We start from the raw sequence: 15,348 nt of genomic DNA on the forward strand, positions 1-15,348 counted from the left end.
GGGGGGGAAAGCACAGCAAGCACTATGCAAAAGCTAAAGCTATAAGTAACAATATAGGCGAGAAAGAAAGTTACCAGAACATATTCAGAATTAGTCCTGCACCCCACCCGCTCATTCGCTGACATTCCCATCGCCGGAGTCATTCCCATCGTTCCGCCCCCCAAACGGCCACCATAGCGGAACTCTAAACCTCCTCTCAACACGACCCCTATTGCTTCCTCTGTTTCCTGACCCTGATTCTTCTCCGGAAGATTCATTCGCCTGCACCTGGCTTCCACGAGTCCGATTCTCGTAATCAGAATCATCTGTAGGCAACTCGAACCGGCAAACAGGGCATGAATTATGCAATTCAAGCCAAGGCAATATACAATAATCGTGAAATACATGCTTGCAGGGCATCTGCTTAACCTCAGTATCTTTTTCAAACCCATCAATGCAGACGGCACACTGGTTCATTTCCGAATTCAGAAGGTCCTCTGTAACAGTCACATTCGGAAGCTTCTCAATCACCGATTTAGAAGCCGGCGGAGTTCCATATCGGTTCGGATCATTGTCAGCCAGTAACTGAATGAGCTGCTCAAGGCCTGGTCCAATGAAGTAATCGCCAACATTTTGAGGCATCGAAAAGCCAGAGTGGGAAGCATGGCGCGGAATTTCAAACACAACATCCGCACCACTATCGAAGATGCCCCGTAGATGATTCTGAAGAAAAACAAAGGGGTCATACTGCTCAGGCTGAACTGACGAATTGGATTGGGAAGCCAAACTTAAAGTTCTCGAAAATAAACCAGGGTTTTGAAGATCAACAACCGTCGAAGAGGAAACAACAAGAGGATTAAAACCACGGAAAGGATCGGGAAGGAGAAGTGTTCCGCGATCAAGATTGACATTCGAGTTGGAATTGGAATTCTCATACTCTTCAAGAAACCCCTCATTACAAAACGGACACAGAGGATCCGAAGAGGGGGATAGAATAACAGTAACGGCGCGATCACACTGGTGGCAGAAGAAAGGCTTGTCGACGGCGGCGAGACTGGCGGTGGAGAACATTGTGGTGCGGCGAAGAAGATACAAACGCCCGCCGAAAACCAACGAGAGATTCGCAGAGAAAAAGAGGATTTTATGTTAGAGAATTCGAAGAGACGAGAAAAGGATTGGGAAAACAATGGGGGAAGAGGAAGAACGGCGGGTTTATTAGTGTCGACGCCATCGTCGTCAACTCCATTGGCTGTTGAGGAGTGATGACTCTCGTCTTCAGTGCAATTGGCTCTTGAAGATTCTCGACGTCCTGAGAAGATTCCAGATTTCTCTGAATTTGTTCCATTATTTTATTAATCAGATTTTCCATCTAATTTTAAATATGTATTTTATTTTTTATTCTTTAAAATTTTACATTTATTTTACAGTTGAGATATTTACGGATGTAATATTTACAGGTTTATATTTTTTTTAAAAAAATTATTTTAAGGTTTTATTTTTTAACATAATCTTTAATAAAAAAATTACAAAACAAAAAAATCATAAATCATAAGCAAATAAATAAATACATATACATATATATAATATTTTAAATTTTAATTTTAATACTGCAACATAATTTTTAACTAACAATCTACCACCTAAATTTTAATTTTATTATTATAATTAAAGTCTCAAAATTAATTAATTTATTTTTAATACATATTTAAAATATTAAACAAGCCGAATTGGATGAAGGGGCAAAAATATAATTCTATTTCAAACCTCATTTATCTGAAAAATATTTCTTGTTCTCTCTCCTAAGTTACCAAATATAAAATATACATCTCTAAAATTAATGTCATGTCACAAATGTCATAAGAATCAGGTACTCATCAGTTATTGACAAAATAATGCCAAGTTAGGTAGAGTCTAAGATACATTATTTTATTTAGGAGAGGCAAGATATCTTAATGCCATTTAAATTCATATAATGAAGGATTATAACAATTAATTTAAAAAAAAATCATTAATATTCTTAAATAGGTTTTTTTTTTTTTTTTTTTTTAAGTTTAAAGATATTAATGAAATTTTAAAAATAATTTTAGATTATCAAGTCATTTTTTTAAAGAAACATTAATAAATAAGTAGTTCAAAATCATTGGATTAATTGAAAATATTTTTTTAAAAAGGGGTTTAAATCAAAAGGCACTTAAAATATATAAAGATTTTAATGTAACTTATACTTTTGGCCAAATTCTTGACAATGTCTGGTCATTACATACATACCTGATAGATATACACCTGCAGAGTCTAAACCCCTCAAAAAGTAATTCAAACAGATTCAATCATTATATATCGACACGTACCTGGCGAGTTTTGATCTCGGTTTCTAACGTCCCAGTACGAATCCAAGCAGGTCTGTGATAACTGGCAAAACAGAAGAAACCTAACAGATGTAGAACTTTGAAAGGGAGTATGAGGGTTCCAAGGCATGCATATCATGCTTGTGCATTTGACTTCCCCATTATGGCAGCAGCAGCAATGTTATCTATACAAAAATGCCAAAAAGGGGTCGAAAGCAATACCCCAAATCTCGTAGCTGATAAATGACATATCGGCATAAGTTATTGATGAACTATTATATCATACAAGGGAGTAACAGAGCCAATGAATCATTGTACAAAATGTATGGGGCATAGTTCTACTGCTACAAAACAGTTGGTATCACAAAAGTTCAGGATTAGTCATCCTACATACCAACTCAAACCTTGTGCACATTCTTCTGGTCACAGGATCGCCCCCGAGGCTGTTTCGAGTTCGAAATATAGATTGAAATCAACTTCAAATGCCAACAAGAACTCAGACGAATGCGTGAATTCAGAATAGTTTGACTAACCTCATAAGAAATATCCTAAATTAGGCAAATCACTTGCACTTTTCCTTCAAACAAGCAATTGTCGCTTTCATAGCATGAACGCTCATTTTCTTTACCTGTTTCAAGCATAGGTCATGATAGAATCTTGCTTCCAATCAGCAGACAGATATGTTTTTGTTGTAAAAAGGTTATCAGACAGCCACATAAACAATATGTTCCCGACAAAACAAAAACATGGTCAGACATTAGTCGATGAGACGAGGTTGATGAGAGATAATGATGGATTACCTCCAACTTGTCCTCCTTAGCCCAATGATTTGACGGAAGTCTGCGAAATTCTTCAGTCAAGTGGATGCACTCTCCCACGTTCTCAGGTGAGACAAAGTCCATAGCAACCTTTATGCATGACTATGGGGAACATGAATTGGAACGTAATTAGAATGATAGTCTAACAAATACATCAATATTAATAACAATACATATTGTACCATGCAAATATGCTTGATTTGATAATACAAAAAAAAAAAAAGCATTTTTAGTTAGCATATATATTCTTAAAATTGAACCAGGATAAGCTTAAGTTGAGAATGAATAATATCTATTACCCAACTTGAGGAGAGTGTCGAAGGATATTTGTGTAGTGTAATTCTATAAAATAAGAAAGTAGCCGAAGAGTATTATTGTGAGATCCCACATTAGTTAGAGAGGAGAACAAAACATTCTTTACAAGGGTGTGGAACATCTCCCTAGCAAATGCGTTTTAAAAGCTTTTGAGGGGAAGCCCGAAAGGAAAAGCCCAAAGAGGACAACATCTACTAGCGGTGGGCTTGGGCTATTACAAATGGTCTCAAAGTAAGACACTGGGCAATGTACCAGAGGATGCTGAGTCCCAAAAGGGGTGGATACAAGGAGGTGTGCCAATAAGGACAACAGAGCCCAAAGGGGGTAGATTGGGGAGTTCCACATTGATGGAGAAGGGAACGAGTGCTAGCGAGGATGTTAAGCCCCAAAGGGGGTGGATTGTAAGATGTAGATTGGGGGGCCCCATATTGATTGGAGAAGGAAACGAATGCCAGCAAGGATGTTGAGCCCCAAAAGAAGTGGATTTTGAGATCTCACATCGGTTGTGGGGAAGAGGGAGAACGAAGCATTTTTTATAAGGGTGTGAAAACCTCACCTTGGAAGATGCATTTAAAAAACTGAGGGGAAATCTGAAAGGGAAAGCCCAAACAGGACGAAACAATCTTTATAAGGGTGTGAAAACCTCTCCCTAGAAGACGCGTTTTAAAAACTTTGATGGGAAACCTAAAAGAGAAATCCCAAACATGACAATATCTACTAGTGGTGAGCTTGTTGGATTTATTACTTAGTATCCAGGATTATTATTTAGATTTGGTTACATAGTATTAGATTATTATTTAGATTTAGTTACCTAGTAATTAAGGATTATTATTAGATTTAGTTACTTATAAGTCTTTCCAAAACAACAGTGGTCCAAAACAGCAATCTAATTTAAACTTGCAACATGGGAAAAACAGCCGTCTAATTTAGATTTGCAACATAGCTGCCGACCTTCTGTGCATTATAGCAACCAATCCCTGCTACTTCCTTCAACCGAGTATCACAATCAAGTATCACAGTCCATCGCTGCTACTTCCTCAGTAGTTACCTAGTATCTAAGTTTATAATTTAGAATTAGTTCTAGAGATTATTACTAGATTTAGTTATCTTATAGGAATTTATTTAGATTACTTAGTATCTAATAGATTATTTATCGATTTGGATTTAGTCAGTCTTTTCCTGACTATAAAAGGGACATGAAATTCTCTGAAAAAAAGAAAAAACAGCATTCGAATTTAAACTTGGAACAAATACCATTCTGAATAAATAGATAATGAACTGAACCAAAAGGTCCAACCAGTGAAGAATCAGCTAAAAAAAGAATCAAGTTTTTTTTATATCTAAAAACCAAGTTCGTTCATGCGGGCTGTGTATCCTGACCAAGTTGTGTTTCTAGATGCAATATGGATCAGAGCTAATATCTGACCCAGTTAAAATATGTGTGCCCAAATGTCACCCCACATGTTATTGAACTCTCAAACGAAAAAAAAAAAAACAAAAAAAGAAGAAAGATGAGCTAAAAAACTAACTGATTAGAATTGCTATCAAGAAGAGATTTTTTTTTAAAAGCATACAATCACATCAATCAGTTTTTAAAGAACACAATAGATACCTTTAAGTTTCTGACTTGATGAGGACAACCAGCAGGAATAAAGACAGCATCTCCCAGATTTTGGACAAACGTCCAAGGTTCAATTCCTATACAAAAAGCAAGCAGAAGAAGATTATTGTCAAGAACGATGATGATAAAAAAAAGTGTAGCCTAATAACACGACAGTCTAACCATATTCCTCCTTGAGCTTTCTTTTGTGTTCCAAAGTCAAATAAAATGACTGATCATGCACTGGATGAAACACCTGGATTACCAAAGCAAGAACACCTAATAAACATGTGGAGATGTCTCAACGAAGTAAAATATAGACAAACTTATTGAAGTGCAGGTAGTTTTGGTAAGAAACTTCTTGTCCAAATCCACAATGGATCAAATTTATAGAAAAGCACATTATTATAAGTTTGCTCTAATGAGTCAATGCAAAACAATTCCAGTTGATGATCATAATATTGAACAAAGGATACTTCATAATATTGCATATTTGTAATTATAAAGAACTATGATTTGCTATCTTAATATTAAAATAATTAAAGAAAGCAAGTCCAATTGATGATCATAGTAACCTGTGGAACTGGACCAGCGTGGATATGCCTAAATTCTCTGAAATGATTGTTGAGATATTGCTGCAGCAGGGGGACATCTTGCCTACGAAAAATGTCCCAAAGTGCGCCACCTTCAGGCACCTCCCAACTTTCCATTGCTTCTGATATTTTCGCATCACTGCAAGTTTCTTCAGCTAGATTTACCTTTACAGACTCATCAGGGTCAGTTCCATTGGGTTCATTCAAACTTTGAAGATTACCCTCTTCAGCATCACCTCTCTTAGGGCTAGATGCATTCTCCAAGACTGCATTATTGTTTTGATGACCAACTTCACAAGCAAGTTCCTTCCCATTTTCAGTCATACTACAAGGGTCATTGCAAGACTTGCTTTTGTCAACAGTGTTAGTATCAGTTGTGGCACCATAAATTTCTTTTTGGTCATGAGCAAGATGTTTTTCTTTTAATTCTTTAATACTATGTAAATGCTTGGGCTCAAGGGTGACATTGGTAACATGAGTAAGAACATTTACCTGAAACAAGCCAGCATAAGATTATTTTGATTCAAGTAAAAACAAGGCAACTAATCAAATTAAAGGGTAAGAAACGAAGTAAAATAACAAGTGGTAACAATCATTAAAGAAATAGGATTTCCATATTGTTTACTTTTATTGCTGTAAGCTGTAGCATTTACCATTTCTTACCAGTATCAATCAAACATGATTTAAAGAAAAAATCTTAAAACATTATGCAAACCAAAATTCTTAAATGGTGATAAATGAAGATCAACAATTAAATTTTTGTTATCAAAACAGATGATTTGAAACTTTAATACTCGCAAATGGAAATTCTAGATTATCAGAAGTTAAGAAATCAACCAGCCAACCTCCCTCATCAGAGTACAAATGTTCAAGCAGCAGCTCAAACAAAATTTCCGAGGCACATGATAGAATACTCTTCAAATGAGCAATTCCCTTAAACAATCTCAAAACATTAAAAAAAAAATGGTTTTCTCTTAACTGACTGATGTGCAAATTCTTAAAGAATTATAGGGTGCAGAAAGGAGACATCAGTAAGATGTGTAAATCTGTCTATCATGTGATAGAGTTAGTCTGCTCAATGCAAGAATAGATAGAATGAAACTGAATCTCATGCTGGCATATATGATGACTGATAAAAACTGGAAATAAAAAATCCATGAAGAATGGAATACTGATTATCTCAAATTTCAAACGGGAATATATATATATATCTACAAGATGGAAGAAAGTTAGATATTGACATACAGCATCAGACATATCACAATGAAGCTTGGTAACGGAGTCCCCACGACCAAGCTCCTGTGCAACTCCATAAGCAATATATGTCTTGGGTCCCATATCAGGTTTTAGAGATTTCTCCGGCAATTTAACAGCAAGATTTAGACTGCCTTTATAAGGATGTGTATATTCCTTAAAAGGTAAGCAACTGATGAATTCAGCATTATGACGAGGCAAACATTTCTCAAAATGACTAGAAGGAGGCCAATCCTTGAGTTTAAGTATCCGGGGCCATAATTTCGCATCAAACTGACCATTGGTGTAATCGATAAAGAATTTGTGAATATTGACATCAAGCTGCAATTCAACAAGTTCATATTAGTTTACCTAGTTTAAAAATAAAGTTTGCCCTAAAGTATAATTATAGAATAAAAGGCATGTGCAGCTGAACACTGATATATTTCAGTATTAAGGAGCAATGACGCATTAATTCTCGAAAATAGATATCATCCAAATTGAAATTAGACTGTATCTCGAAAAATGTACATAGATCTTGACCACAAAATTTTTATACATTGAAGGCCTGAAACCGCTGAAGATTTCTAGTTGAGATTAAAGGCCATTGGTTTCATCTATACAGAAGTTTTCCAGAATTTCCGCATTTAATTATTAACTTTAGGAATCACAAAAAGAAATAAAAAGGGTTTGAAATTCGGAATGCAATCACCAGACAGCATCCAGACCAACTAAAACCCAATTTATCAGATTAAAACTACAAGATAAAGTTAATTCTTTGCCTAGATGATCCTAACAAAAATAATGTTTCATTTGCCAAATGTCAAGCTTTACCTAATGTGCAAAGTGAATGAACGACAGAAAAGAGCCATTAAATTCCTTTCAGGATTTGAAACCAAAATAAAGCACAGCTTTATAATACAATGGTCAATTAAAAAAATAACAAACAAAATAAGATGAACATTTTATTTTCCTGAAGATGTTCTACTAGCATTCCTTATCTATTACTAGGGGTATGGGTATGCTAAAAAACAAAAAACCCAAACCCAACAGGTCAACTTTGGTATCCTTTTTGAACTTCGGGAAATTTTACTTCATGGGAAAATGAGAACCAAAATTTAATTTGGTTTTCAGAATTTATACGGGATTGAACCAGAGAAACAACACAGGTATCCCTTGATCCATCCTCTTTGTTCTATCTATCAAAATACAGCTCCCACCTCTCAGCCACTCTTCCACTCTCACTATGGTTGCAGGCTTCTCTCCATCACTCTTGGCTAGTCTATATGGATGCTTGATGGATTGAAAGTACCTCGTGGCTTAAAATTGGTCTCAATAACATTCCAGGCTTCCTCTTCCTCACTCGTTTGGGTATCTGAAGCTTTTCCGATTTCTAATTCATTTTCCCTTGCATGCCTTCTTTCTTTTTATGTTACTTTCTCCCTTGCCAATAGCATGGTACAGAAAGGTATGTTAATTTTTAGGTTAAATGTTAGTCTTTTGCTGTTAGTTTTTGGCTGAACTTCTGGATTACACGATGACCTTTTTTCCAGTATCTGTGGAATAAGAAACCTGTGATTCAGTTATCATTCTTTTATGAATGAACTTTGAAGGGAAAAATAGTTCCCTATAGGAAGGGGTGTTAAAACTTTATTTCCCCGTGTGTGCACACATGAGTGTGGGAAGGGGGTCTGGTTTAGTTTGATGAATCAATATGTGGAGTTTCCTTAAATTTTCAAGCTGAAGAAACCTGTGATTCAGTTATCATTCTTTTATGAATGAACTTTGAAGGGAAAAATAGTTCCCTATAGGAAGGGGTGTTAAAACTTTATTTCCCCGTGTGTGCACACATGAGTGTGGGAAGGGGGTCTGGTTTAGTTTGATGAATCAATATGTGGAGTTTCCTTAAATTTTCAAGCTGAAGTGAGCAGAGAAACTATCTCACAACAAATTGGGGGAGGAAATTAGAAGCTTTAAATTATCTCAATGTCTAGCAAAAGCAATTAAACTGACCTCACACCAATCCAAGCAATCAATGGCCTTAACTTCCAACTGCTGACCATGTTTCGTATGCGTAATTTGACGGAAGGCACGCCACATGACAAGGGGTTCCCAGCTCAAACCTGATGTATTTTCAAGAACATTGCTAACAATCACAGGCTCACCTTTGCCCCAATGCCACTGAAAATGCTTTAACTCTCCAGCTTGGATATCCCTTCCCCTAGGACAATATAAATAATTATCACTTGAACCTTGTCTGGAAGCAGCTTTCTTCAACACACCACTCTCAAGATCAATTTCACCACCCGAGTTAAAGCATGGGCACCACTTTCCTGCAGTTTCATCCACATCACTTATGTTGTGGGTTTTGGCAATTTCCTCTCCTACATCCACCAGTTCAGAGATTGAATCTTCCAATATACATCTTAATTCTAGAAAACCATTACCACAACCACCCAAGTTGGGTGGTGGACAAGGAATCCTTCCATCTTTCTCCGCTCTCCATATGAATGCTGATTCCACATCATCTTTAGGACAAGACTCAGCAAGCACTTTGGCTTTTTTACTCACTCCACCATGCAAGTACTCAAATCCTTGATTAGTATATGGTATTATCTTTTTTTTCTCACAACACCGCATATCTCCTTCACGGATTTCTCGGCAACAATTGATGCAAAGGTCAAAAGAACAAGAAACACACGTTCGATGAAAATCAAAAATTGAGGTTCTACAAATGTCGCTGCAAATAGAAATTTTGATATCAGAACATCCTCAAGCTAATACTACACACATATCAAGGGAAGAAATCTTATAAAGAAGGCCTGTACCAGTACATCCGCTCGTTGTCTTCACAATCTACCTTCTCCACCTTCAGATCATTGAGAGGCAAATCTGCCGAAAGTAACCCACCAATTATGAAGTAAAACATGATTGAACATAAATTTCTCTACGTCAAATTACAAATTCGGTCCCAATGACTTGGAGAAAGTAAAAATTTAGTCTCTATAGCTTTAAAAGTTAGAATTTTGTCCTTATAGTTCGATAAAACCTCATATATAGCCTCTATGGTTTAATAAAACCTTTGGTTTTAAAGAACCATAGGGATGAATTCTTACTCTTAAACCATAGAGACTAAATTCTAACTTTCTCCTAACCATAGGAACCAAATTTGAATGTAATCTTTTGTCTAAATAAGGAGGTTATATTATATTATATTATATATATAGTTATAAACTCATCCTGTTGATTATCTTTTTACTATGATGTAAAAGAAAAGCTACTTGAAGAATTATGAAAACAAAATAACTACGTGATCTGTTACAAGAAACTGATCCACAAAAAGAAATGGACCAATATATATTTTCATAACTGAATGGCCCAAAGATGATACAAGAATCAAACAAACCATGTCAAAAAATTTGTTTCTGCTAAGCACTTAAGAAGAATGTAAATTCCTTAAATACACACTACTGTACAAATATTAGTCCATTTATATGAGAATTTAAAAAATAAAATAAAATAGAATTCCAAATTAAACAGTTTTAGAACGCTGAGAATGAGAATTGCTTATGAACGGAGTCAATGACTAAACCCTAATTCATAGATAACAAAAAGTACCTAGCCTTGTAGCTTCCTGTTTTTTCTCCAACATCTGTTCTTCATTTAGCCATCTTAGAAATGGTAGAAGTTTACTTAGTACATATTTTGCATGCTCAACCTCGCTGCCTTCTGTGAGCTCCGGTTCCATGTTCTTTAAATTCTATAAATACAAGAAATTATTAATTTTAAAAAGAGAACGTCATCAAATGAACAAATAATACTCAAGAAGGAATCAGAGAAAAGGCTCACTTTAACAGGAACATCTAAACGCAAACATGCTTTGCAATTACAATTCCCACGGCAAACTGGGCAAGATTCTGCAATTTCGTCTTCTGATGTATGAGGGTACCTGCAGAATAAGAATTACACCTAGTAATTTCCAAAGGGATAGGGAAGAATGAAAAAACCATAAACCATAAAAACAATGAAACATAAAAACTACAACTTCACCACGTTACTAAACCATAAAAACAAAGACACATAAAAACTACAACTTCACCACGTTACTGATTTTATAATTAGGATACAAGAACTTATTCAAATAAGTAATCTTTTCAAGAAGGCTTTAAGGACATAGAAACTCAAGATAAAGGTTTCTTTAGGTTCACCAAACTCTTGATTGGGTATGTTTATTTCCTCAATATGACAATTCAAACGTCCATAAAATCAGAGTATGAAAAATATTTGGTTTTGTGGTCCTAAGTCCTCGAAGAATTTGATATGAACCAGGATGTCCTTGCTTTGCCTCAAAGACCAATCAAGCGCTCAAGGGTCAATGAACTACAAATGGATTTCAATACCGCCATACAAACAGTGGTAAACTCAATTAATGAAGGTCTAAAGGAAAATGAACCAAAGCTCTATACACTTATTATTTTTAGGTGGTTAAGTTTGGGTAAAAGTTATGACTTCAAATAGCTTTGTTATTTTAGAACTTTATTTGAGTTATTTGGGAAGTTATGTTTAAGGGGGAATTGGTCTTTTAGCTAATTAGCTAAATAGACTAGGTTTAAATCATGATGAGAACATTGCATGTATCACTTTTGGGTTTATGAATGAAACTTTGTTGGTTTGATGACAGAGCTTCATCACCATTTTACAATTCTTAAGTCTGAATTGTACGCCAAGGACAGTTGAGTAGGCTTGATCAACTTGCTTGTGAAGTGCTCAAACCTTTAGTAGAGTACCAACATTCCTTACCTCCTAATCAAGGTAGACATTATGTATTCCTTCCCTTGGGAATGAAATCAAATAGATTTGAGGGTTTTAGTAATTGATGATTAGGGGTTCTCATAACAAAAGGTTTCATAATTTTGTGAGATTTTCATATCAAACTTTGACTGATCGCTCTCTTCTAGCAGATGATATCTGTGTAAGGGAAGCAACAAAGATGCTTACCATCTATCCTTGGTTGGTTTCCCTTCCAACCTCAAACTTTAGTGGAATCTATCAAATATCGATAGTTTCCAATGTGGTCACTTAAAATAATAAAATAGGTCTTCTCCAACTTAAGTGTGCCTGCTCTTTCAACAAAAAGCAACTGCTTTAGCTCAACGCTATCCAGGTATTGCTCTGTGTAGTGTGGATTGAAAGAAATAAAATAGATCTTTCACAGCTTTAGAGTGGCTTCCCTTAAATAGAAAGCTGCTCTATGAGGTGTAGATTGAAAGAAATAAAATAGTTCTACAACTTTAGTATGGCTGCCCTTGAATAAAAAGCTAACTTCTTTAGCTTAATGTTCCGTGCACTTAAATGAGAAGTAATGATTCCTTGGTTAGATTTAACTCTTCACTAAGAACATCAGTTATCCGGTATTTTGTACCAATATGCACAACCATTCTATTTCCTCCACCAGTGTTAACTGAATAGCCTTCTTATATCTCCAATGCTAGGACCAAAAACTAGATCTCCTTTAGTATCATAATTGGATACAGTCAGAAGAACCATTGAAGACCATAAGGATTGTATTCTAGATCCTTCAATCAAATTCTCTAGTAAATCGCAAGTAATACATCTCAAATTCTACAATTGATTCTGCCTCACACTGTTAGTGTAAAAATATGAAAGAGGAGAATATTCCCAAGAAAATCAATCGCTTTTATAAATCTATATACTTGGAAGGAATCAACAAAAAGGAAAGAATTAAAAAAAACAATAATAGTAATAATAAAAATAAAAATAAAAAAAAAATTAAATCTCATCCCAACATCTAAATCTCTTTGAGTTGGTGCGGCCTCAGTATAAATTAAAATGAAAGGCATGTGTGCTCAAGTTCCCCTTCCACTTATTAATGGTCTAGCCTAATCCTGCAGACTTTCAAATTAAAGTGATGCTTCTCCCGACAGTTTGGAAGAAACTCTAGGGCAGATTCTCTGTGGGTATGCTGCCAAACCGTTAAGAACTATAGTTAGAAAGTAACATAAGTGAAGTGCTTGTAAATGAACTCCCCGTATAGAGAGGATTTCCTGTCCTCCACTGATGTTTTTCTTCAGTTATGATAGTTATTACTTACGAGGGGGGAAAAGCACATTTAACTTAAATCGTGAGATAGAATGTCCTAACAATACCATGAGAAATCACCACTGCAGTCTACAGTTGGAATAACTGATAAGCATTCCAATAGTACCATGAGAGACTAAGAACTAGTAGAGCATCAATTTATGGCCACAAGTGCGTGTGCTAGTCCAAATCATATTCATGTCATAGCATTGCACACCCACCAAATACCAAGAGGGCAAAACATCGTGAATCTTTCGGTTAAGTACTTGTCTACTGAAACAATTAAATGTAGGCCTTCATTACGTTAGAAAGTTATGCATCCTACGATGCATTGCTCGCCACATATTAATCGATCCCCACCTCTCCCACCATCAAGGTAAGAGTACAAACACAACATGTGCATGATAAACATCCAGCTATAAGCATACCACGCCCATTGACATACATCCACAAAGTAAATAAACAATCAAGCTTAAATAATTCTGCTAACTTAACAGTATAAACAAGGGCGAAAAAGTTGGAAGTAAATAAGTAAGATTTGCCTACCAATTCTGCAAACAAGGGATACAGTATCGCTTCCTCCTACATTTAGTACAACGTACCACACGGCCCTTATCATTCCTCTGGCACTGATGGCACATTAAAGATATCTTCTCGATGAACTGTTGATTCACATGGAAAAAAGACGATCATAACAGTAATAAGCAAGAAAAAACAAAGAATTGCACTAATCAGAAACTGTCAATTCTTACTTCCGGATCCAACTTGTTGATTCTTTTCTCGCCCTCCGGTTTGACAACTATTGGCTTTCTTTGCGCATATTTTCCACCGCGTTTCCTTCTAGAAGAGCCTCTCCTATTTCCAGAATCGCCAGAATTTGTCTCCCTAACATCGTCTGCTTCTTCCACAGGACTCCGTTGCTCTTCTTCCTCAAATACATTCCGATTCGAAGAAAATACCTTCTTTTTCCTACCCCTTCGCCCAGGCTTCTTGAGAGGAATCTCCTCTTCACCATCTTCTTCCACAGGACTCCGTTGGTCTTCCTTGTCAGATACATTCCGATTCGAAGAAAATCCCTTCTTTTTCCTACCCCTTCGCCCAGGCTTCCTGAAAGGAATCTCCTCCTTATCATCTTCTTCCATAGGACTCCGTTGCTCTTCCTTGTCAGATACATTCTGATTCGAAGAAAATACCTTCTTCTTCCTACCCCTTCGCCCAGAATTCTTGAAAGGAATCTTATCATCATCATCAGACTCGTCAAACTCGTAAACCTCATCGTTGTACGAAACTCTCGCCTTCTTCCTCAAACTCCTAGTCGGACTCGTGATAGAAACCCCACATTCCAATCTACCATCTTCCCCACCATTAAAACCCTTCTCCTCCTCGCCATTGTCCTCCCCATCAGTTCGCCGCAGAGTTTTTCCATCTTCACCTTCTGTAACCAATTCATCCTCCTCTTCTCTCTTCGTCCCCCATTGCACCTCGTTTTCCCCGTCGCCCAAAATTCCATTATCAACGCCTCCAACTTCAGTCCCTCCATCGCCACGCCCTTCCTTGATTTCAGTAATTTCACGCTCCGCAACAGTCTCCGGCCGCCGCCTCTTTCTACCTCGCGCCATACAGGAAGGAAGGAGAGAGGAAGCTGAATCGAAAAGAAGAAACAGTAGAAAGAAGCCGAATTGAGATATAAGATGAACAAGATGAAGAAGAAGAAGAGAGAGCTTGTGAGCATCTAGCGGTGTGAAGGAGAAGATCGTAAAAGTAGAGGAGGGTTTGGGGAGAAACTGTGGGTAGACTTCCAAATTTTCCCACTTGTTTTCCTAAAACTGGCGCCGAAATTTGGAGGGTTTTTGCCTCTTTTTACTGTGGTTAAAAAAATATTTGGAGGGAAATTTATCCATTAATTATTAATTACTAAACTTCCTTGCCTCTTAGAATTGGTTAAAATTTTTAAATTTTTACCACTCAACTCAATTTTTGTGGTCTAAGTTTTTTTTTTTTAATGGTTTAAATTATTATAGCTTTCTATAATTACACCAAATAACTAAAATCTCATACAGGAGAGAATTTTTATTATAAAAGTCAGTTTTCATAATAATCTTAAAAGTCCGGTTGGATTGGAGAGTTGACCTAACAAAAAGAATGTCAACTTACTTCTTAATTTTCATAATAATCTTAAAAGTCGAGTTGGGTGGGGGAGTTGACCCGACAAAAAAATGTCGACCTGCTTCTTAGTTTTCATAATAATCTTAAAAGTCGGGTTGGGTTGGGGAGTTGACCCGACAAAAAAATGTCGACCTGCTTCTTAGTTTTCATAATAATCTTAAAAGTCGAGTTGGGTTGGGGAGTTGACCCGACAAAAAAAT

General features: G+C 36.2%; 2 protein-coding genes across 2 annotated transcripts in view; both read right to left on the bottom strand.

The window, feature by feature from the left end:
- LOC111489246 (E3 ubiquitin-protein ligase RING1-like) overlaps nt 1-1,087 on the bottom strand; it is a 4,204-nt gene extending 3,117 nt beyond the window's left edge. The window contains exon 1 of the mRNA XM_023137375.1: nt 75-1,087. Coding sequence (XP_022993143.1) covers nt 112-1,050 — 939 coding nt within the window. The 5' untranslated portion in view covers nt 1,051-1,087 and the 3' untranslated portion in view covers nt 75-111. The remainder of the gene's footprint in view (nt 1-74) is intronic.
- A 1,375-nt stretch (nt 1,088-2,462) lies between these two features.
- On the bottom strand, nt 2,463-14,789 carry LOC111489241 (lysine-specific demethylase JMJ25-like). Its single transcript, XM_023137360.1, has 13 exons — nt 13,735-14,789; nt 13,529-13,644; nt 10,733-10,832; nt 10,502-10,643; nt 9,712-9,775; nt 8,897-9,623; nt 6,896-7,225; nt 5,633-6,142; nt 5,241-5,313; nt 5,070-5,155; nt 3,125-3,244; nt 2,858-2,952; nt 2,463-2,767 (listed from the first exon to the last, which is right to left on the bottom strand). The coding sequence occupies exons 1-12, from the start codon at nt 14,599-14,601 to the stop codon at nt 2,887-2,889; spliced, it is 3,201 nt and encodes a 1,066-aa protein (XP_022993128.1). The 5' UTR covers nt 14,602-14,789; the 3' UTR covers nt 2,463-2,767; nt 2,858-2,886.
- Nucleotides 14,790-15,348: the final 559 nt, after the last annotated feature.

This window comes from Cucurbita maxima, unplaced genomic scaffold (assembly GCF_002738345.1).
Source record: "Cucurbita maxima cultivar Rimu unplaced genomic scaffold, Cmax_1.0 Cma_Scf00014, whole genome shotgun sequence".
Lineage (NCBI taxonomy): Eukaryota > Viridiplantae > Streptophyta > Magnoliopsida > Cucurbitales > Cucurbitaceae > Cucurbita > Cucurbita maxima.

Bases quoted from the DNA above. Each gene is read 5' to 3' on its own strand.
- LOC111489241 (XM_023137360.1), bottom strand. From the start codon at position 14,601: ATGGCGCGAGGTAGAAAGAGGCGGCGGCCGGAGACTGTTGCGGAGCGT. The intron at 10,833-13,528 runs GTAGGCAAATCT...CTTATTCTGCAG, and splicing joins ATCCCTTGTTTGCAGAATTG to GTACCCTCATACATCAGAAG. The intron at 7,226-8,896 runs GTCAGTTTAATT...GTTGAATTGCAG, and splicing joins ATTGCTTGGATTGGTGTGAG to CTTGATGTCAATATTCACAA.